Genomic DNA, 23,369 nt, shown 5'->3' on the forward strand with positions numbered 1-23,369 from the left:
CTTCGTCTTTTGCTTTGGCATTTGCATTTAAAGAAGGCTGTGGTGTCCTCGTTCTTCTCGGGTGTTTCTTCTGCCTTGCAAACGGAACCGTGGGCAAAGTCACACAGACCAGAAGAGCACCGTTGTCTGAATTTCTTGATCAGAATAATTGAGCCTGCAGGTCGCTTGCTCTTCAGTGGGCTAAAGCCAATGGGGGCGCGCTCTGTGAACCGGAAAGGGCAATAAACTCCTCCCTTGCTGCTGCAATCCGCCTGCTGTCTGCTCGTTCTCTCCCCCTCTTCCCTCTGAGCCGCCTGAGTCGCCACAGCACATAAGTAACCCTCTGTCATAACTAAAGTACTAATGTATTGGCTGTCACACCTCAATTTCCCTTCAGGATCAATGGAGTCTTATCTATGTCAGTTACACAAAGCACTTAAAAAAACAATGACAAACACGAATCTCCCCTGTTCGACCAGTGGCTGAGTGCACTTTCTCTCTCTGCCTTCGGAATGAAAAGAGCAATAAGACTGTCGGAGAGCCGGTGCAGTCGTCACTCCCCACACTGCTGACACAGAGCCTGGAGCGTCGGTCCAGTATAGAAACTGGAGCATGTTGAGATGGGGATGCAGGGCTGTGGGACCTTTGGAGGGGGCAGAGAGAGGCTCCCTCACTCAATATCTAGACCCGTCTCATGGTCCCAGTCTGTTGAGCCGCTGATCTGAAAGTCGCGCTCCACAACCTTCAGTTCAGAGACCCATCTATACGTTTAGATCGGTGCTGCTGAGTAGTATTCACGAAGTCTTTGGTTGTATGTTCGAACAGCCTCTTTTTTTTTACATTTTAAGAAGAAGATCTATGATTTTTTTTCATGCTCATTGAAATAAAACTATTGACAAGCAGAACCTCAAGCATGAGCGGGTCTGCACTGGTCCGGAGACTAAGGGGACATGTTTGATTTGCCGGCGCCACGGATATGCTGTCTCCACGGAAACCGACACTATTACTATGGCAACACTCCGCGCCCGGCGCTAGTTTTCCCGGGAACAGGCCGGGAATGTTCTCTGACGTCATGAGATCCGGACCGTGCGCTATGTCACCCCTAGACCCCTGGGCGCTCAGTAACAGCGCGAAAAGAAAACAAACCTGCTAGGGCACCTCCTCACGGACACTCACCGCCTTCACCGCCCCGGGTGGGGAGCTCGCTGTGCGGGCAGGAAAGAGACGCACAATATGAGCCCATTAACCGGTCAGAACCACGCGTGTATGAGAGGAAGAACAAGTTAGCAGCTTTGAGTAATCCTCACAATTTAGAAAGACGCACAAAAAAAGGGGTACCCGGTCAGGGCAGTGCGTGGTTTTAACTGTCCGGGGACCTGAAAATATTAACTGCTGCACGTAAAGCACATTAAAAAACACACTCAGCATGAAGATCTCTGATTAGTAATTTTTAAGGACGGGATATGGTATGCGTTCTTAATTAGAATAAAAGAAAGCAACAATTAATGACATCACGGTGCGGTACAAAAAACAAATCACGGTGTGACAGGGAAGTTTAGAAGCCCAGGTATCAGGTTTGTTCACCAAACAAAATGCTCTAACGCCCCCCTCCCCCTTCCTTTCATGCGCATTATATGAAAATGCAATATGACTTCAACGCCGTTAGAAAGACACGTGAAAAATAAAGCAAAAAAAACAACTGAGGTGTGTACAGATTCTAACCATCTTCAGAAATCTGATTCGTAATCACCTCCGGCAGCGTATTGTTCAGTGTTTCGTTTGTGTTCACTCATCCTAGTCTTTGGACACCCTGACTCCTTTGCCTGTATTACGTGAGGTGGAATCGAAGTTGGAATAAAATAAATTCTGGGATCTCTCTCACGCGCTGCCGGCTGCTGCCCCAGCTCGCGCAGGGGCACTTCCGGCCTCGCCGCCGCTGTGTTTGGGCGTCGCTTAGCAACGAGCCCGCTCCGCGCTGTGGTGCCGAGGCGTCGGAAACGTGTTTTTTACACAGTTACAGTATGTCCGAATTAAGGTGTCGCTATTAGCGTCTAGGTAATACGTGTTGCCATTTAATTTTCGTATATCTGTTCGTTGTGTCAGTTGCAAAGAGTGTTTTAAGTAATGTGATGTCGTGCGATTAATTTTCGCTTTCCTTATTTGCTTTCACTAGTTTCCGATCGAATGGCTATAGTATGGCTCTGCTGTTATATACTATGTGAATAAGGACCGTAGCAATTATATAAGCGTGAATTTCAGTACATTTCTTGTCGTGTTTAATTGAAGACTCCGCAGATTGTGTTAAGGGTTCACATTTCTGCGTGTCTCTGAAATGTTGACGGCGGACGAGTGTGGTGTGATTTTTTTTTCCTTCGGAAGCATTAGCTGAGTCGTGTTTACAGCGCTCTGCAGTTTCCAGCTGGAAGTGTAGAAATACTCCACCCCCCTTGCCTATAATACTGACGGCAGAGCTGGAGAACTGGAAGACATGTTGTGATGGCAGCAGTGCACATGGTGTGCCTGCAGCACTCTCGGGGTTTAAACAGAGCTAATCCCTGATTCCCTGCGGAGAAGATACCATAGTCTTCAGATACTCTTTTGGTTTGTTTGGTACTGGTCCTTGTACCGGAGCGTACATGCACATAAGCTTTGCATTGCACTTGTGCCTGTGACAGCTGAGCTGATCTTAAACCGAAGCGTGAGGCCGGAAGACCTCAGTCCTGCCCACCTGTCTGCTGCGCTGCGGCTAAGCTCTTCTCCCCGGCCAGCCAGGAGGAGTCCGGACTGCGTGGCCGGGATGGGCAGCGCCGGGGTGAAGGTGCCGGCCGGTCTGTCCCAGCAGGCCCGGTTCCGGAGGAAGGACGGCCTGTTCCCCCTGGCGCAGGTGGCGGCCACCGCCCGCGGGCTGCGGCAGCGCTACAGGAGCCTGCGGGAGCCCCTCGCCTCGTTCGCGCCGGGCGGGCCGGGGTGCGAAGAATCACGAGGTGGGGCCCCTTCGCTGTTCCTGCGGGGGCCTTGGGTCTTCCGTGGCTCGGGCAGTTTTCGCAGGGTCTGACTGTGGTCATGTCTTTGACTGCTGGGATTTGATTCAAAGCAGCTTCTGTGTTCACGCGCATGCCTGTGTGTACAGCTGCTTATTTTACTGAAACAATCTTAGAGTCGTACCTGGTTCAACAGTACAGCAGAAGCACTTTCCTCAGATTTGCACCCGCGACCTACCACTTACAAGTCCAGGGTCCTGACACAGTCCTCCACACTGCGGTGTTATTTTACAGCTTATTTGCTCTGGCATGTTTTCCAGTGTTTTGCATTGTGCTTCGCTGATAAATGGGTCTCCAAGCTGTCATTGTAAATGAGAAGTTATTCTTAATTCACCTCTCTGGTAAAATACATATAAACCGTGATTACGAACAGGTTCAATATTCCCTTTATTCAAAGTTCTTGCATATTACAGGGGTGCAAGGGTGTGAAGTAACTTCTGGAAATTCAGCTGTCGCCTAGAGAGGTTCCAGAGTGAGCCTGTGTGGCTCCACTAAATGACTTTAACCTCTAGAGAGAGATTGCAAAATCAGAACTCAACATTTCAGAAGCCTACAAGGACTCCTAATTAAGTGTCCTCAAAGAATGCCTGTTATTGTACTGTCAGATGCAAGTGATCTCTGTCTTTATGTGAGCTGTGCCCTAGGCGGTGGGCTCCAGGAGGGGCGGCCTGTCACCCCCATCAGAGACAGCGTGAAGGTGTCTCCAGCGAGTCTGGAGGAGCTCTGCCAGCTGGTTCACAGGAGGGTGCAGGTGCGCCCCGAGATCACGGCGGTGTCTGAAGAAGCCCAGCGGACTCTGGTAGGAGACAAGAGTGGCCTCTCTCTCACCGGGCCCCCCCTCCCCTGCAGATATTTCGATAGCTTAAACAACACAGGCGAGAGTTTCCCTTGAACCTTTTTATAAATCCGCATTCCCGTTGCTGCAGCGTGCGTTCGAGCATGGAGGCTTTAGGGCGGATGGAAATCCTCTGATGACAGTCCGGTTCGGCTCAGGCAGTCTGTCTGGACTCGGCTTCGCTGTCGTGAGTAGGTGCTGTTGGAGAGCAGGAATGCCCAAAGCCTCATCTTAACTCTATTTTAAAACCTTGCTGCAAACACCTCCTTAGTTATTCAAGTGGTTTTCAGGGGCACCAGTATTCTAAAAAGTGTTTAAAAACTGGCTTTTGTGAGTAAGCCAATAATGTGCTCTTGTCCTTCACATACAACACTTCATTTTACTGAACATTTGTGAACTTTGTGTTAAACTGTGGTGTTTCCAACTTTTTTTGACAGTAATAATATAATCACACTGAAATTAAGTTCCCCACTGATACAAAGCATCAGCAGATTCGACGATACGGCCAATAAATAGACACAGTGTGTTATTTCCTTGTTGTTTCAGGCAGGCGTCATTCTGGCAGAAGTAAAATTAATCTGGCAAGACCTTAAGAATCTCACTTGTGATCCATCCCTGAGTTCAGAAGAGAACGAGGCCCTCCGGTGTCAGATGACCACGCGAATCATCCTGGTCTGCGAGCAGCTCTTCCTACATTACCTCTGCATGGTGGACACTCTGAGGAGACGCTGCGTCTTCAGCGATCAGGCCAACCTGAGCCGCCTGGGTGCACAGCTGTCCGTCGAGTGCACCAGGCTGTGAGTGCCAAGCACGGTCTATAGTTACAGTATAGAAGAGCAGCCTAGCGTGGAGCATGCATGCATCACAGATGTTCAGCTTGTTCTGTGTCCAGCAGTGGCCACACGTGCTACAAGCCAATGACTTGCACTGTCTTTGCTGTTGACTTGCACGTGTCAATCTGCATCCTGAATTTTCTACTGTCATGTCCGCTCAACAAAATATCAGCATGCTTGCTACAAAAGGTCATTTTCTTGATATTAACACCGTGAGTTTGTTGCAGTTACAAGTGACAGGACTAATTGGATGCCCAGTATTGAAATATAACAGAGAATGGACTTAATTTGAGTTGTAATGTAACCACCCCTGAGATGCAAGTAGACCTTGCCAGTCTTAACCATCATTCACATGATGAATTATTGATTGCTAATTAATAGAATAGGTACATGCCCTCTTTCAACTAGTATAATCTGTGGATACATCAGCATGTATGAAACAATTATTTTCCAGTAAGTGGCCTTCTTGAGGCTAGTGTGGTCTGTAGCAAGATGTGACTTGGCCAACACTGTTGTTTTTTTAATGTTTAAATTACACATCTAAATGATTACCCTGCTTCCCAGCTGATTTCCTTTGCAGTCATCTTAGTTATCTGTAATGGTTTGAAATGTAGACATAGGAGCTTTTCAGATTTTTCATTTGTGCTGTTCATCGATTTATAAATAATTGATCGTTTTGCTTTCGATTATGCATTATCCCCCAGATTACGTGTCCCTACAATCAGGCGCAGTGTCATAGCGGAGGTCCTGGCCTCTCGGAAACCTGTGGAGCGCCACGGAGGAAGCACTCGGCGGCGTTCGGACCCCCCTGTCCAGGGGAGCAGGGGGGGAGTACGGTGGCCCAAGCAAGGAAGAGGTCAACGCGCAGCAGAGTCCTGCGTGCCATGGCGAGGGGCTGGCCTGCCTCCGGCGAGCAAAAACAGGGCTGATGGGAGCTGTGGGACTGGGCGCAGAACGCACGAATCTGTGGTGGAGCGAGACCTCCGGGAGGTGAGGGACATCGTCGCTGTCTGCCTCCGGCAAGAGTCGGTATAATAGTGAAGCCGCACCCTCATCACCGCCGTTCAGGACACCCTCGAAAAACCCAGCAGAGCTTGAGCGAAATGAGCCAGTAGGTGGCAGCATTGTTAGGGAATTGGTAGGCCTTTCCTGACCGTCCCTGGATCACCTAGACTGTGAGAAAAGGCATTATTATTACGCGTTCATAGCGAGGTATTCTTTTACTAGTTGTTGAAAGTAAGCACGTCTGTCACATGTTTGTTTCCAGATTCATGAAGCGATAGCGCCTTTGGATTTGGAAAAGGTGTACGAACTTCTGCCGTTTCAGGAGGAGCAGGTGTATGCCAGAAAAGCCATGCAATGTAAGAACTTCTGGATGCTTATGTAGCAAGATTTGTTTTAGTCAAAACTGTCGTTTTTTCAGTTGACTGGAAAGTAAGATTGAAGAATTCAAATGAAGAGTTTTTTGTTTTACTGTTGTTATTTTAACAATCATCTTTACACTGCAAAAACATTCTTTAAGTGCACTGGGTATAAAAATTTGAATTATATTTCAAAATAGTGATACAATTGACCTTTTTTTTCCTGGGTTTTAGTATTATTTGGACATTTCTGTCTGAGCATGGTTATAACAACACATTAAAACTCTCAGTCTGAAACTTGTGGATAAATTAGGATACTTGATTTTTTTTTCTGTTTGAAAACCAATATGTTCTAACTAATAATGTGGCTTTTCAAATATCTGTTTTAAAAAAGACTTAAAGGAAGATAAACTGATTTAATTAGGCAATTCTCTTTGTGTGTGTCCTGGTGCAATTTTCCATTGTAAAACCAAACAAAAGATAATGTTCTAAGTTTGGAAAGTGTGATGGATGTATATTTAATTTTCTACATTTGAGTAACAGTAGTGAAAAGAATGATCAATTTCACATTTCAACAGGAGAGACAAGACCTGACAAATGTTATGACCATCTGTTTATGATTTCGAGTCCTGTGGTAAAATGTAAGGAATTACAAGTCGACTTAAACATATACTGGCCAAAGGTGGTTACCTTACCTGTAAAATATATGGACTTTCTCAGTCAGTTTCCGAGATGTTGTAAAGCATGTGTGCTGGTGTGGGCCTTTGGTGGGCGTGTTTGGTGTAACCCCTGAGGGTTGGTCTGTAGGTGCTGCAGTGAGGAGCCCCAGTCCCCCTGGCCAGAGGGTCCTGTCTGCGGGTGTTGAGCGCCACTGTTCCTCTCAAATGAAGGTAACAGCAGGACCTATGAACACCAGCAGAAAATCACCTCTTACAGTTACATTTCTGCAGAAAGTCTTGGTGTCTCACACAAAGAGATGCACATGTAGTGCTTCTGAAAGTGTTTTTTTTAAGAACATAATTAGAAATAACAGCAAAACAAATCCCACAGAGTGTGCGAGATAAAAGCAAGGTTATTTTTGTTTTACCCTTGGGAGCTTTGTGATGTGGAGATTTATACTTTTCCCAACCTTTCTCAGTGCAGCCCTCCTGTTGAGGGTGATCCACACAATCTATTAACTCCAGTGGAAGTATTCCCTTTTTAACATTACCTGAATAAAATTACAGAAAGAAAAGGTTGTGTTTAGACATTTTGACACACGAGCAAGTATATTCAACCCCAGGGTTGAATATACCAAAATTTATACTGTATTAGTTTGTCGTCTTACATATATATATTAAAATTTTAGGGTTATCATTCAATGCCGGACCTCTACAGGGAATCTCTTTTGGAAGAGCTCGGAATCAAACCAGAACGAGCTCGGCCTAATTCCCCTGTAGTGTTACACACCTCGGCGCTGGCAGCCAGTCTGGAGAAACCTGTTAGCATCTCTGACGATCTGAGAAGGTAAGAGCTTTGAGTGCATAAGAGCCCAAAAAAGCTTTGCTTTCATTTTCTCGTTGGTCAGTAAGGTTCTGATATACTGGTGCAACTTCAGTAAGTACTCTAACTTCGGATACTGTACTTATTAATGCCACTGATCAGACACCTGTTGGATGGAAAAAAAATTAAAATGCTAAGGAATTATGCGCTTAAAGCAGGAAAAGAAGCTTTAAACACCAGGACATGCAGCCGTGGTGTGAATTGTAGGATGTGGTCTTTGACAATATTGATTTGATGTATTTTTTAATAACGTAAACAACAAAATACAGTCTCAGGAAGTCAGACAATATTTTTAAACTGTGGTTTTGATTGTTTTTTTCTGGATGGTCAAATACCAGGCTGTTACAGGATGGTAATAAATCACCTTTACAACAGTCCAAGGCAGATGACCCAGAAGCTGACTTGCCACCTTTAATCAGAGCTGTAATATGCAGGAAAGAGGCAAAATGGCTTCATGTACAGGAGACGTTGAAGGTAATATCTGAGTAAAATAATTTTTCTACGCAGTCATTTATGCCTTAAGACGTTTGTCTTATGAGTACTATGGTGTCATTCAAAGTCCATGCACTGGGGCTACACATAGGGGTGGAGTTTCTTAGATACTCACTGTGGTTTCCACAAGCTGGAGGTTAAAGCATGTTTTAGTGTTTGCTGCAGGGCTCAATATTGTTTGATGCCTTTCAATGACCAGGTAGATTACGGTTACAGAAAAAATGGTTGACTAAAAATCTCAATGTTTTGTATGTTTTTGTCCCCCAGGATGATGGCAGAAATAGTTTTGCATCAGGATGCTAAGACCTGAAATGTTTATCATCCACAAACCTTCTAAAAATGTTCAGAAAAATAAGCAAATATTGCAGTACAAATTAATTAGAAAGAGAAATCAAAGGTTCAGGAATAAGGCTCATGTGGAGGATACAATAATGTGTTACCTTTAGGCAGGGCTTAGGGGAATTTACAGGTGAGTTAGCTTAACTAAATTTGACTAACTTTGAGTTTACGTTATTTACACAAAGGGTTGTGGAGATCTGGAACAAGCTGCCCGGTCATGCTTACAAAACTGTTATCCCGACTCCTTGTTTAGTTAAGGACCTATGAGATTCAGGACCGGACCAAGAAATACTGCAAAATACCAGGTTAACATCCTCAAAGCACAAATAATTAAACTTTTATATCATAGGTTGGAAAAACGGAAGGGACACAGCATGTAAGATTCATACTTTTCTGTGTCTGTGAGGAAACAACTAAAAATAACCTGGAGCTAACAAAAAGAGCTTTCCTCTGATCCTCTGATCGACGCAGATTAACGCCACACCCATTTCAAGCAGTTCTCAAGCTTCTGTAGATGTGGAGGATTTTCAGTGCTTTGCACTACAGTGTGAGTTTGTAGTCGGTTTACAGTGGTAAATTGCAATGTACCATGGGTGTTGACAGTCAAAAACAGCTGCTGTTGGACCTGCTTTGTACCCGTTGCCTGTGGGCAACTCTGGGTCTCCAGCGGCCCTGTACTGGATGGGTTAGAAAATGGATGGATGGGTTGTGCAATGCTTAAAAAGAAATAAGAACTGTTACCTCTTGTCAGAAAAACTAGATGTTTCTGCCAGAACACAAAATGTCATCTATAGTGACTGAATTGCCATCTTGTTGCTAAAGGATAGGCTAATTGGCAGCCTGTGAAAAACCCATGAAAACTTCCAGGTCTGGTGATCACCTTTAGCAATGTCATCTCAGCTGGTAAACAGCTCCAGTCTCCGTTTCTTTTGTGATCCGATCGTCAAAGTGAAAGCTCTACAGGCAGCTTGTTCATACAGTATATTTAAAGTCCAGGATAAGTCACATTCCAAGTGCTTTGAAGTGCCCAGCTTTACATTATCTCTGTGTCGGTACAGTGAAGCTCTGAGTGCATTGCATGACTCATCTCCCCTGTCTGTTCTGGTGACAGAAGCTGAATGAGGAAGAGGAGCAGGCGCCAGTGGAGCAGTTTGCTGTGAAGGAGCCGGAGCATCCCCAGGCTGCGGTAGTCAATGTGACTCTGTCTTCCCAGTGTGTAGCCAGGCCAGCTGATGTGCAGGTGTCTGACAGAGTACTAACAGACACCGTTAACATACGGAAATGTCCTCCTGTTTATAATGACCTGACGGGAGAGGTAATGTTATGGCTGCTCTTTAATTTTCTAAAGCCTTATCGGTTGCGTCTGTTACCACAGTGACCCCAAAAAAGTATTGGAATATTGAAGACCCGGAAATATATAGCCCAAGGGAAAGAGAGGGACCGGAAGGACAGCAGACCAGAAACTAGGGACAGGACAGAGAAGGAGCGCCCTCTGGCTGCAGAGGGCGTGACAGGTGGTGCTATTACACAGGGCTGTCAAGGAAAACCCTAAAACAATTGTCAATTAAATCCTCAACAAATTCTGGATTACAGTGTTGAAAGTGTTCAAAATCTCTGTTCACAGCAATACTGAGACAGCAGAATAACAAATGTTACACTGCAATATGTGCCATGCTGCAGCACTGCACCAAGAGCAGAAGATTAGAACCTGCTCAAAGGACAAAAATTAGTTTTTGAACAAAGTTTTATGGAAGGAGACCATGAAAATCTTTGACCAAAGTGATGGAAAGGTTAAATGTGGAAAAAGAAAGGACCTGCAGGTGGAGTTGCAGGTCCTCTGGAACTGGCTCAGTCGTGATGTAATTAATGATGGCAGAAGTAGAATGAATTTTGAAGTTTGCAGAAACATTTTGTTGGCTTAGGAATGTCTGCTTCACGGTGCAGCATGACAATGACCTAAAACTTACTGTCATCACATTCAAGGGGTTTATCAGAGGAAAGGGAGTGGGGAATCTTAGGCCACCTCAATCTCCAGATTTAGATCGAATTGAACAGCAATTACATGCTGAAGAACATATTGAAGCCAGAACACTCCAAGAGTAGGCAAGAACTCAAAATCGGCTACAGCAAAGTCCTGCATTGCAAGTTATTCCACAGAGTTTGTTGTGCTCAATGGTTCCCATACTTCATGTCGTTTTTGCCTCAAATGGATATGAAACAATAAATTGAAATTTTCACTCTGAAATTTAATGTGAATGTGTCTCAATACTTATGGTTGCCTGAAATCACAAGGTTGAACACAAAGTACATTGTTTTTTCTATGATCCAATGTATGTGTGAAATTATCCAAAATAAAATTGATATTATGTTGTAATTATCATTCATATTAATCTCATTTTTCAGAAACACGAATTGATTGATTGTAAAGCAAAAAATACATTTTTTACTTTGCTGTCCCAATACTTCTGGATATCATTATATGTGATGTCTGTCCACAAGATAGCACACAAATGCAGCGGCATATAATAGCCTTTGATAAATAGAAAGTGGCAATTTAAAGTGAGATTCAGATTCAATATCACACGGGTTTATAAAATGACAGTATACCTGCAGTTCGCAAGTGTTAAAGAGTACAACATAGAAAAGCACATCCTTTTGCAATTGAGATGTACTAATCTGTGCTTCCTCTGTACAGTTCACGATGAACAGAGACCTGTTCCATAGAGAATACACTCTTTCTTCAGGCAGTGGCTGTAACTGGTTCACTGTTCTTCCACTGTAGATTGAGGCCTCTACTGTGAAGTGGCTGGACCGGAATCTTTTCCTTGGGCAAGAAATTAAAGATGTTTACAAGGAGTTAACCAAGAGCGTTTCAACAGAGTATCTAGATTTCGACCAGGTGAGATAAATGTTGTATATCTTCTGCTTATTCTTCTGGAAATGTGGTCTTTCTCCTCTGAAAAACGTTTGATATATATTTCTTTCTTTACCCGTTGTTAAGTCCTACTGGTGTACTGACAGCAGATCTCTAAACACACGCAGTTGCACATTGTGAACTCCCTAGCATTGCTTTGTATAGCTGTATTTTACCAGAACATCTAAATTTTAGTGTGCAAGGACAAGTGTTTCAAAAAACAGTAGAGGTTCTATTTCAAAGTGAGTATACTGTATATATAATGTTTTATGAAACTAATTACGCATTGTGATGCCATGTGGGGTGGGTCACAATCGGCCATTGTCTTAGGCAGGAACATGACCACAGATTCACCTCAACACAAGGCTTTTAGGCTCTAAAGTGTAGTTTATTTACAATGCTGATGAATGCTACAACCACCATCGAAACCCAATAATAAAGTGAAAGAAAAACCTAGCCCTTTGTTGGGTTTCTGGCTCTTATTTATTCCGTTCCTAAACTACCCAAAAGGCCAGGCAGGTAAACTGCTTGCCAGCTTGTTTGCAAAAAGTCCCTCTTTCAGATATCTTCTGATGTCAGTGCTGGCTTCGTACACGCAGCATCTTCCAGCTCAGCGAGGCTGCTCCTCCTTGCACAGTCTCTGTCCTCTCCCATACAGAGACCTCGCAGTTGCTGGCGTCTTCCCTCGAGCACAGTAGTCAGCGTCTTGCACACAGCTAATTTGACTGCTGGCAACCACCTTGCCATCTCAGGCTGTACCTCCTATAGGCCACAGGTGCTCTCCTCTCTGGCCACCCCTTGTACTGGCCACACACACACTCTGCTCCCTGGCTCGTACTGGCCGCACACACACTCTGCTCCCTGGCTCGTACTGGAAAACACATACACTCTGCTCCCTGGCTCGTACTGGCCACACAAACACACACACACACACACACACACACACACACACACACACACACACACACACACACACACACACACACACACACTCTACTCCCTGGCTCGTACTGGCCACACACACACTCTGTGCCTGACTCGTACTTGCCACACACACACTCTGTGCCCTGGCTCGTACTGGCCACACAACACACACACACACACACACACACACACACACACACACACACACACACACACACACACACACACACACACACACACACACACACACACCACACTCTGTCATGACGGTATGTGACTTGACGGTCCAGTCAGCCATCTTCATAAGGGCAAATGTACCAGGAGGATGTACTGTACTACCCTTCCAGGATCCTGCCCCTGGAGACATCACAGTGTGTCTGGAATCCTGGGTTTGTGTGTTAACTATTGCACAGAACTGCATCAGCACATAACTCCCTTTATTCAGTTTACAACAGTTTACAAACAGTTTACAGTTCCCTGTAAACTGCACTGGCTAGCAGCGACGTTTAGAGTATACTTTAAGGTTCTCACAATAAAATAAAAGGCTCTGGGTGGTCAAACTCTAGATTATTTTAGTATTGTATGCATTGAATGAGTACTTAATCTGAGATCTGAGCTGGTTTGGGTCTTCTTATTCTGTTTAAAACCTGACTCCACACACTGAATGATAAGAGCCTTCTCAGGTGCAGCACCAGAGGTGAGGACCTCATAGCCCATATCCAGTAGAGATTCTGCGTATCTTAACATTTTTAACATTTTTGCTTATGATTTTACAAAGTCATTTTGCTGGGTTTTGCTATTTTATCTTCTGTTGTGTTTTGTGTTAGTGATTTGACATGTGCTTAAAAACTACAATTATGTTCTGAATTGTATTATTAGACACATTAGAGGTTAATCTTGTTTTGGATTGATGCAATGCACCAATTGATCTACTTCAACTCTACTTTCTACATCATGTGTACTATCTGCTTAGATCTCTTGATATAATTTTTAGGTTGAACAAAAAGTGCTCCAGAAACAGCCTGAAGTGCTTTTAGGAATATTGCTGTAGTATCTTACAGAAAGACTGGCATAGGTAAGGCTTATCATAAGATACATTATGGCCTCTTGTCGCCACAAGGACCCCCTGATCGAACGTGCTGCGGCTGATGCAGATATGCCCATCGTCTTGGCATCCTCAGCTTTGAATAGGAAAAGAAGGCATTGGTTCATCAACCCACAACTGAGGGAACCAAACAGAAACAATTTAATGCAAAGGTATTATTTTATTTTTATCCCGTTTCTCGATCAGAAAATCCTCTTAATGAATTCACCGATTCCTTTAAAGAACAAAATGTTTCAAATTCAGACGTTTGCAACTTTTAGTTTTCAGTTATCCATCAATTCATTTTCTAACCATCCGTGTGTGGGAGACAGAGCCTATACCGGCGAGCCACAGGCGCAAGGCAGGACACACCCTGGTTAGGCATGGGTTGGCCAGTTAACCGACCAGTGTGTCTTTAGGATGTGGGAGGAAACCCAAGTGAACACAGGGAGAACATACGAACTTGTAAAAAAATTGTGAAAAATAATTTACAATTTTATGAACATTTGTCCTAATAGTCTTCTACGCCGAATGTGGAGCTGCTACATCACATTTGTACAGCAAACACATGTCTAAAGAAGGTATGTGGTTTGCAGGACTGGAACAGTGGTGTGGTAGTTAGTGCTGCAGCCTCAATGCTCTTGGCTCCTGGTTATGAGTCTGGACCGGGGTACATCTGTGTGATGTACCCCATGATTTCCTGTGTTCCCCTGGATTTTTCCCTGGGTGCTCCAGTTTCTTCCCAACATCCAACGGCATGCTGACTTCGCCAATCAGTATCTCTAAAGCGTCCTTGTGCTTTTGCATGTTGGTGTAGTGGACTGGTATCCCATGCAGGGTATAGTCCTGCCTTTGTCCCGTGCTTCTGAGGCACTGGGGCGATGTGACCCTTACCAGAAGTAAGTGTTTTCTTGAGACTGGATGACTGGATATGCCCTGCAGGTTTTACTGCTATTGTTGGAAATATAAATTAATATCACAGAAAATTCAGCATTGTCTGAGAAAAGTGCGATTCACCTTCATTAAGTTTATACGGGCAATGTTACAGTAAATATTTTCACATCATTCATCGGGCATTTCCCTCCTTGTTTAGAGAGAATAAAAAGAACAATACCACTAATGACTACGAACGCCCGGACAACGTTTCCTCCAGAGCATACGCATCGTGGCTGCAGTGGTGGAAATCCACACTAAACTTTGATGACTACCTGAAATACATCTCAACTCAGGTAAATGAAGGGCCTCTCTATTTGTATTTCTAAACCTCATCGGAAACACGCTGTTGTTGTGCAGGAAAAACCTACACACCTATTTCCTTTGCTGTCACTACAGATTATTTTACGACTGACTTCTCATGCATGCGTAACGAGCCATTCAGCAGGGTTTTGCGGGGGGTTTGGATGAGCTTCCCGGCCGTGTTGTTGAAATAGATACAGTACCACGGGGTCAGGGGAGCAGAATCAGACTGCCGTGAGAGGCGTTGATAAAGACCCTATGCCAGACGGTATGGTCTGGAAGTGTCTGGAGAATGACGTTAGGGAACGCACAGTGAGGTAGGTGGGGATGCCGGACAGGGGGCCGGTGACTGAAGTGATCCGGTGCATGGGGGAAGCCCAGGCGAACGAGCCCAGAGGAGGTCCAATAGGGTTGCCGCAGTCACAGTCCATAATCCAAAGAGCCAGGAGATCCATCCGAGACGAACAATTAAAAACCAGGGGAGAGGAAACTGGAACCAGGAACGTGGAGGATTAAAAGCATAACGGGACCAGGTGCTCCGAGCCCCGGACCCAGAGGTCAGGGTGCCGTGCTGAAACCTGTGCCCTCGGGCCACTACTGGACCCGCTGGTAGGCGGGCTTCCTGGCGTCCGTCTTCCAGTGCTGAGCCTGGGACCACAGAGACGCCGGGCTTAAATAAGAAGAGGGGAACAGGGGACAGGTGCACGTAATGACAATCAATTATACTAGAAAGTTGGGAGCGCCCTCTAGAGGAGGGGTGATGACCGTGACACACGGCTTCTTTCAAGAAAGGGCTGAAGGAGATCATGGGATCAATTAACTACTACCTTCCAAACAGGCTGGATGGGCCAAAAGGCCTCCTCTTGTTTGTGAATGTCTTTACGTTATGATTTGTTTTTATTGCTTGGGACTCAATCGTCTTTTCATTTAATATTGATTTCTGCTTAATGAGCAAGCAGATCTACAGTATGCATGTTAAACAGTGGATTAACTCTTTTAAATGTCCTCCTTTTAATTTATTTTAGGATTCTGACTACCTAAAAGTAATATTCCACTTGTACAACAGTGATGAAAGTGATGATGAAGAAGATGAGAGAAGGAAAGCCCTCGTGTCTGAAATGGAGTACAGAGAAAGGTCAGTGTCAGGTTCAGCCTTTTGGTCATGTCGAGTTTTAGTGAGCACACGATAAATTATTCTCTCATTAACAGAGCTACACTGAATTAAGGATTTAGCCACAAGTGGAAATTTTAAGGAGATACGTTTATGAATGAGAACAGGAGGCACTTCTTTACACAGAGGGATGTGGGAGTGTGGAACAGGCTACCCAGCCACATTGTTTGAGTTGATCCTCAGGTATCTTTGAACATATGGCTGGACGAGATCATTTAGTTCATCTTTGGCTCTTAATTTCAGATTTTCTTTTGAAAAAATAACTAGAATCAATATATTCTGTACAAGTTCAGAATAAAATATATAATTGAAATGCAACTTGTAAATCTAATGATTTGTCGGAGTTAATTTGACTAATGTAGTCGTGCCCAGGTCACAAACACAGCGGCATCTTAATCAAACATTTTAAACATGATCACAGAACATGTGAGCAGAAATACAGGTTAAAGAATCATAAGGCTTCAGTATGAAATTTGAAGCATTGTCACAATGGAATATGTGGAAACCCAAGAATGACTATATCCATTCCTGGCAACGTGAGCGATGATTAGCCTCTGGAAAGCAGATGCTTTGCAGCAGGACGTTCCACCTCTCTTCCTGCGTGGGTGGTAGGAAGGTTGGCTGGTCACAGCTGGCTCCTGCTGATGGCATTGGCAAGCTACTCCCACAGATGTTCTGTGGCTCTCGGGTTGGTAAGTTCTCCCGCTGGGATGCTGGCGCTTGATCGAGTGGCTTGGTTGAGAGGACCACGAGCTCCTGGACTCCGGGCTGAATGGAGCAACAGCTGGCCGGGACAGCAGGCTGTTCGTCACAACGTCTCCGTATCCATTTGTCTTCAGGACAGCCTTCATCGGGGAAGAAAACGCCCCGGCCTGCTCTCGGTTGTCCCCGGCATGCTCACGCCCACAGAAGATGTTGATTTGTTTCTCTTGGCTGTCAGCATGATCACTGAAGAGCTCCACGCGGACCGTTATCATACAGATGGCGAGCTACAGTCGCTCTGCTGATACGCACGGGATGTATTTCTGGAACCTCTCCCAGTGTTGTCACTCCGTTCAGAAAACGATTACGCAGACGCCTGTGACAGTCCTGGGCTGGTTACTTTATGTAAGCAGGGGCAGAAGTGACCTTCTGCTTTCCGGGGTGTGACCTGTCCTTCACAGAGCCGGCTTCCTGGTCTGTCTGGATTAACCTGCTGATTGATGAAGAAGAAACTCAATCCTGTGGACAGCTGTTCTCACAGATAAACCTCTAATCATGCCAGTAGCAAGCGGGCATTATTCCTCATTATTCAGACAGGGAATGGTGGGTCTTATCTTCTTCTTTACATAAAGTAAAATCAGGTGCTTTTGAACGGCTGCTTACACCAACTCATTTTGGCAGTTTAAACTCAATTCCTACACTGATCGCCCAGGTCTTTTGGGAAATCACTTGACGTGAGATCGGTAGCTTGCTGTCCCAAGAAACAATACCACTTAAACAATCCACAAACCTATCTGCTCAGAATTTAAAATGTAACTAAAGTTATCCATGTGGAGTCTTCTTCAGGTGTGAGGCTCCAGAGCCGAAACTTTGTGTTTCCTTTCTTCTCTTTTCAGCAGGAATAAACCTTTACTTGTTCCTTTGCAGCCTACGCCTGCTGACGCAGCTCCCTACTTGAAATTATGCATGTGCCTAGTGAGCTACAGATGTAAAATTTAGACTGTGGGGTTTTGGGTGTATCAATCAGTATGTCTGAACGATATTTATAACAATTTAATACTGCTGATTTATTTTATGATTTTCTGTTAAGAGACACTCAGGTAGTATAGCTGAAAAGGGGGGATAATGAGAGCCATGAAGTTATCTCTCTGTGGTGATAGTCATGGCCATTTTCGTCCCCTTAGAGAGCAGAGGAAGAAGATTGCGGCCCTGAGGTCCCAGAAGCAGGAGTTTGTGTCCGGGCTGTGGAATGTGAACTCTGTCATGCTCGGAGGGCTGGGGAAGGAGCCCGAGTTGGGAGGTAATCCCACAGCATGGTTCCCACAGGCACATTCCTGGATCCTCCGGATTGAGCGGTGTCATTCTTGTGCTCTTATTACCTTTAATTTTGTATGTTATGGATTCCCTGCATCGCACACATTTGCAATCCCTGTATCAAAGGAACGTATTGGAACCGGTAAAGCCAGCAAGTATTTGAGCACAATGCAGACACTCCCTTTCTACTTTATCTGGCTACTGCGGCATTGTTTTCATATTTCCTTGAGATGATATCAGTTTCTTTGGAACACATTTATTATAATTTTGCGTTTTTTACTGTGACCCTTGATTTCGTTTTTTGCTTTTTTACCGCTTTGATTCGCAGATGCCGATCGACCAGCAGAAGGTTTGGGCTTGAGCTTGGCGCAGGTACGGTAATAGATTTAATAGGTAATCAATACATAATGGGAAAGAGTTTGCTGATTCGAGCCTCCCAATGTCAGTGCTTCAATTTTACATTTTTGAGGAAACACCTGAGAACCTAAACCAAAAATGTAATTATTATACTCAAACAATTTAAATTAAAATTCTACATCATGTACGGAAAACATGTTTTCTTTAATTTTGTTTAACACAGAAATGCTTTCTGCAGGTAATTCTGATAAGACGGGAGAAATCTGCCCAGCGGCTTCGCAGATCCAAATTGTCGCTAACCCTGGCCTACCTAATGTTCGTTTGAATAGAGGACTGTTTCTAATCAGGTTCTGCCAAACCTGCCTTTGAGTGCCAGGCCTTGGCCTCACTTCAATGACATTTAAACCCACCTGCCAGTCATAGAGAAAGACACAATCTGGCTGAAGTTTTAGTCTTCCACCCAGAGGAAAATGATCCACAGGCTTATCATTTGCGATGGGAGCTAGATTTAACTGAGGCTTCACAGGGTCCTTCGCAAAAATTTAACCACACAGATACATCCCTGTCTACTCTCTTGACATATTTGGCCCTTTAATTCTGCTTTGCTCTATCCCCAGCTCAGCTCGTGTTCCTTGTACTGCGATGATTCTCTGAATGACACCTGGTGAAACGCCAGGCGGAACGGAATCCTAAAGCCGAGTGTTTTGGGAATGTTTCTCTGTGCAGGCGGAGCGATCTCAAGCGGCCCGATCGGGGTCAGCGGGGACCCAGGAGGAGCTCCTGCAGAGCCGACTGGAGAGAATCTGGGAAGCTCTGTATGTCCCGGACGGAGAGAGACTGGACATGGCTATCAAATACAGCTCGCACACCTACAGAGAGCGCCTGGAGGAGGTACTTCGCGAGGCGGCTCGGCATTTTAGTCAAACTCTTTTGATCTCGTAGAAAATTTAAACGGCGCACACTCATTCAAACTCAGAACTCCACTGATGGCGCGATGAGTGGGATTTACAGGCGTGAGCAGCCTTGACCAGTTTCTCATCCTGGTCTGGAGATCCACAGGATTTGCTGCAGACTGATCAAGGAGCGAGAGGCTGTTGTCTCCAAGAGTAGCTGCTGCTGATAAGAGCACTGCTCACTCCTGACCCCAAGGCCAGCTGAGCAAAGTCACATCCTGGAAGGGTTCATTTGAGCCTCGGGGGTTATATTTGTTATAGGGACGACTGGGTTCTGGATGAAGTCTATTATATATAAAATGATAGTAAGTGGAAGAGATGAAGCAATCTGGGTAGATGAGGAATTACAAATGACAAATTTAGACTAACAAGATTATGGCCAGCAGCCATATCACTCTGCAACTCACAACTGGCAGCCCACTGAAGCTCAGCAGGTGTGAGCCTGGCCAGTACCTGGATGGGAGACCTCCTGGGCAAGCTAAGGTTGCTGCTGGAAGAGGTGTCAGTGGGGCCAGCAGGGAGCGCTCACCCTGTGGTCTATGTGGGTCCTAATGCCCCAGTATAGCAACAGGCACAGTTATAGCAACAGTATAGCAACAGGTATAGCAAAAGGCGCCTTCCTTCGGATGAGACGTAAAACCGAGGTCCTGATTCTCTGTGGTCATTAAAAATCCCGGGGCATTTCTCGAAAAGAGTAGGGACATTCCCCCAGCATCCTGGCCAAATTTCCCCCTGGTCTTTACCAATCATGGCCTCCTAATAATCCTCATCTCTGAACTGGCTTCCTCACTCTGCTCTCCTCCCCACTGAGAGCTGGTGTGTGGGGAGCGGTCTGGCGCACTATGGCTGACGTCACATCATCCAGGTGGGGCTGCACACTTGGGGTGGTGGAGGGGATCCCCATTACCTGTAAAGCGCTTTGAGTGGAGGGTCCAGAAAAGAGCTGTATAAGTGTAAGCAATTATTATTATAAGTAGTTAAAGTTCTTCATAGAGTCTTCTAAAATGCCATAAGCTTCTGTATTTTGCTCTTCAATGTACCCTAAATAACAGTCGATATTTGATCAACTGTTTTTTTAGCAGTCGAGTGATTTTAAAGGACCGGCTCATTAAATCCTGCACTACTGGGCGCATGATCAGCTTCAGTAGAATCGGTCTGGGGATCCTAACCTTCGCTTGATCATAATCCTTTCTCAAGCCGAAGAGTTTTCCTTTCATGGCCCTGTACTTTAGCTGGAGAGTAGCTCAGTGGATACATCTTGGCCACAGGTCAGGAATATAAAGGCGAAGGACATCTCCCAGACAATCTGACACAATAACCACGACTTCAGTTTCTGTTTTCTAATCTGATCAATTCTGATTCTCTCCCGAAGCTTTGTGTTGTGTCTACAGCTTTACTAGTCTTCTCCGTAAGGCTACAGACAACCTTTGTCTGATTTTACTTAGTAATATACTCCAGTGTTTGAGGTTTCCCTTATTCCCCATGAGGAAAGGGGACGCTGTTCGTTCAGTTGCTGGACTGATGTTGCACCATTTACGGTGCTCTATTGTAACTTTGTCACTCCAGTCTTTTTTTCCATCTTTACGCAATTGTGACATACATTTAGCTGCTGTTGTGTCCTATTTAAAAAATGGAGTTCAAAACGCCATCATAAGTTTAAATCAAACACTGTTTTTTTAAAAGAATTGACTAGGACTGATTACGTCTTGTGATGGGATGAAAGGAGTCTTCATTGGGATCTTAATCCTGGCCATGATGGCAACTGGCAACTGCTTTCTAGCTGAAAATGGGTATAGATCTAGGCTCACCTGCGCTGAATAAATGGGTGAATTTGGCAACGGCAGAGTTACATGTGAGGGAGACTAGCTGCTAGGATTGACTCCAGTGGAATTAGCCTTGGATTAGCATTAATAGGCATCTAAGAGATAAACCCAAGGAAGAGAAAGTCAGTCTGTGCCTACACCTCAAAGCTGAAGGAACAATATGTCAAGCTGTCTGCTGCTGTATCAGGGTTGTGTTTATACATACCCAATATGTACCAATGATTAGAACATATTTTAGCCATCTCCGTCTTCCTGTTTCATGTAAGGTGTATTGTCTTGATCAGCTGCTTCTTCAAATCAGGAGTTCACAATTAAAAGTCAAGGTGTTCCTTGTGTATTTAAAAAGTGCATTGTCTTGTACCCGAGAATTCAAAGAACAGAAATTAACCTGCAGAAGATGTACTTCCTCTTGTTCCTCCAGCACCTTTTTAGGTCAAACTGGGTTCCTTCCTGATCTCCTGGTTCTGTTGCCAGCAGTCCTTCAGTGCCTCTGCCCACGGTCTCTCTCTGTGCACACCGCAGTGCGCAGTGTGATGTAACCATCCTTGTCGGCCTCCCACACTCCTACGTCGGAAAGCGCACACAGAAGAGCTGGAGCTTAACTCAGAGCAGATAGCAAAGTACAGGTTAAAACAGAGCATTCAGAAACGCGTTTTGTGGGTTTTGTCTCCAGGCAACCACTGCTTGGGAAAGAGCCGTCCAATTCATCCAGCAGAGGGAGTCCTTGCTAGCTAAACTGGAGCGATTCGAGAGGAATGCTTCCGATCCCAACAGGTTTTTTGAACGAGGTACTGTTCTGACAGCTTTATTGTGTAATTAATAAAATAACTCCTATATTGAACAGCGTCCTGTTGATGCCCTTAAAACCAGTAAGAACCTCACTTGATATGATGATCTTAAGCAGTGAAAAGCGAAATGAGCAACAAAGCATGATGTACAGTATTGCATCAATTTTGTGTAGGGTATCGTGGTACATCAATTGCAAGATTGGACGAATCTAAGCGAAGGGGAAAACTGCACTCCGAGATCTCCGCTGTTGAAAGCCTGTTGTCGAAGGCTGTGCATCGAGTCAAAGATCGCTTCAATGACACGGTCACATATAAAGTAAGTGGCACTTGTATGTCCTCAGCTTCCGAAAAGTTTAAAGCACACTCAGGCTTTTTTTGTGTGCTGTTGTCTTTGCCTCTGTAGATTAACACGCTTAAAGCTTGCAATCACTATTTGTCAATATTCTTGCTTTTCCCTTTTGTCCTGAACAATCCCACTAGGATCACCTGAAATGTTAGAACTTGCACAGGTGAGGAGAAATGCTGTTTCTTAGCTGTCTCTAGAATGGAACTCAGTGCCAGCGCTGTAAATCTGTGTATTCAGGGCAGACTACTGTAGGACTGTGTAGTTTTTACACTGTTTTGGAATATGAAAGCTTGCTCACTTCCAGCAGATGGAAAACAAACTGAAATTTGAACTACATCTGATTCAGATAACCAGCAGCTAATAATCGCAAAAGAAATTGTGATGGGGATGAGAAAACATTTTGTAAATCATTCAGGATTACATGAAACATAATATTGAATGTAGCATATTTACGCTACCCTCCTTCTCAACAGAAAATGAGCCTTTTTGATTCTATTCACACAAAGTCAAGTGTCTGAGCCCTTCCTTTTGCGCGCTGCGATGGTGCTTGTGCTCATTACTGACGTGATGTGTGTTATGCAGCAACAGCGCCGGATCTCTGACTGCTCTGTTCGGCCTGTTTCAGGGCCGGCCCTATGCCGAGAAGATGCGCTGGGACAAAATCGAGATGCTCTACTGGCTGCAGCAGGGGCGCCGCATGCAGGCCATGGACAGGGTGCTAGAGTGTGGGGTGGGCCAGCCCGTCAGGCTGCCCCCCCTGCAGCTGCCACCCCAGCCTGGCTCAGGAGTAGCGGGGCACTCCCTGACGCACCCCACACCGCTGTGAGCGTGCCCACCCCTCAGCACCGCTCTCATCCTGGGACACCTGGACTCAGTCGCTTTTTACTTTTGAACTACTTGTCAGATTAAAGCACATTGAGAGGAAAAAATCCTCTTGATGTTGCAAGAAAATATATGATATGAGAACTGAATAAAAGCAGTTTCAGCAAGGGATGTTTGATGGCAAGTGCTTCAGCCAGGTGTGTTGGGGCTGTGCCTGTGGAAGTGTTTCAGGTGAGCGGAGTTTACCGTATCGGGACATTTCATTCATATATCAATTAAATAAAGGATTCGTTTACAGAATCCCACAAGACAGCATCTAAAACCTGGTGCCAAAAGGCCATGTCGCAGATGTACAGCTTGTGCTTTGTCCACACACACTACTAGACTCTTGACATTCATTGCTGACTCATCTTGATCATCCCTGTTAATGACAAATACACCTCAGTCTAATACATTTACCTATGTCATGTCTAACCAACAGAATGACTGCATCTGTGCCAAAAAGGGTAATGA

The 23,369-nt window shown here is 44.9% G+C and overlaps 1 protein-coding gene across 4 annotated transcripts; it reads left to right on the forward strand.

The window, feature by feature from the left end:
• Positions 1-152: 152 nt before the first annotated feature.
• Positions 153-23,023, forward strand: ccdc87 (coiled-coil domain containing 87). Of its 4 annotated transcripts, none has more exons than XM_088645983.1 (20): positions 153-2,034; positions 2,655-2,963; positions 3,665-3,819; positions 4,402-4,652; positions 5,393-5,678; positions 5,956-6,049; positions 6,857-6,939; positions 7,398-7,555; positions 7,930-8,065; positions 9,534-9,737; positions 11,205-11,321; positions 13,381-13,517; positions 14,438-14,573; positions 15,606-15,715; positions 17,638-17,753; positions 18,096-18,139; positions 18,851-19,015; positions 21,574-21,688; positions 21,862-22,004; positions 22,660-23,023. In XM_088645983.1, the coding sequence occupies exons 2-20, from the start codon at positions 2,777-2,779 to the stop codon at positions 22,858-22,860; spliced, it is 2,838 nt and encodes a 945-aa protein (XP_088502109.1). In that variant the 5' UTR covers positions 153-2,034; positions 2,655-2,776; the 3' UTR covers positions 22,861-23,023. The 4 variants fall into 4 exon arrangements, with proteins under 4 accessions (XP_088502109.1, XP_088502112.1, XP_088502111.1 ...); XM_088645986.1 differs by having other exon boundaries at positions 9,534-9,608; XM_088645985.1 differs by having other exon boundaries at positions 2,748-2,963.
• Positions 23,024-23,369: the final 346 nt, after the last annotated feature.

This window comes from Lepisosteus platostomus, chromosome 9 (genome assembly GCF_059453375.1).
Source record: "Lepisosteus platostomus isolate fLepPlt1 chromosome 9, fLepPlt1.hap1, whole genome shotgun sequence".
In the NCBI taxonomy this organism is placed as follows: domain Eukaryota; kingdom Metazoa; phylum Chordata; class Actinopteri; order Semionotiformes; family Lepisosteidae; genus Lepisosteus; species Lepisosteus platostomus.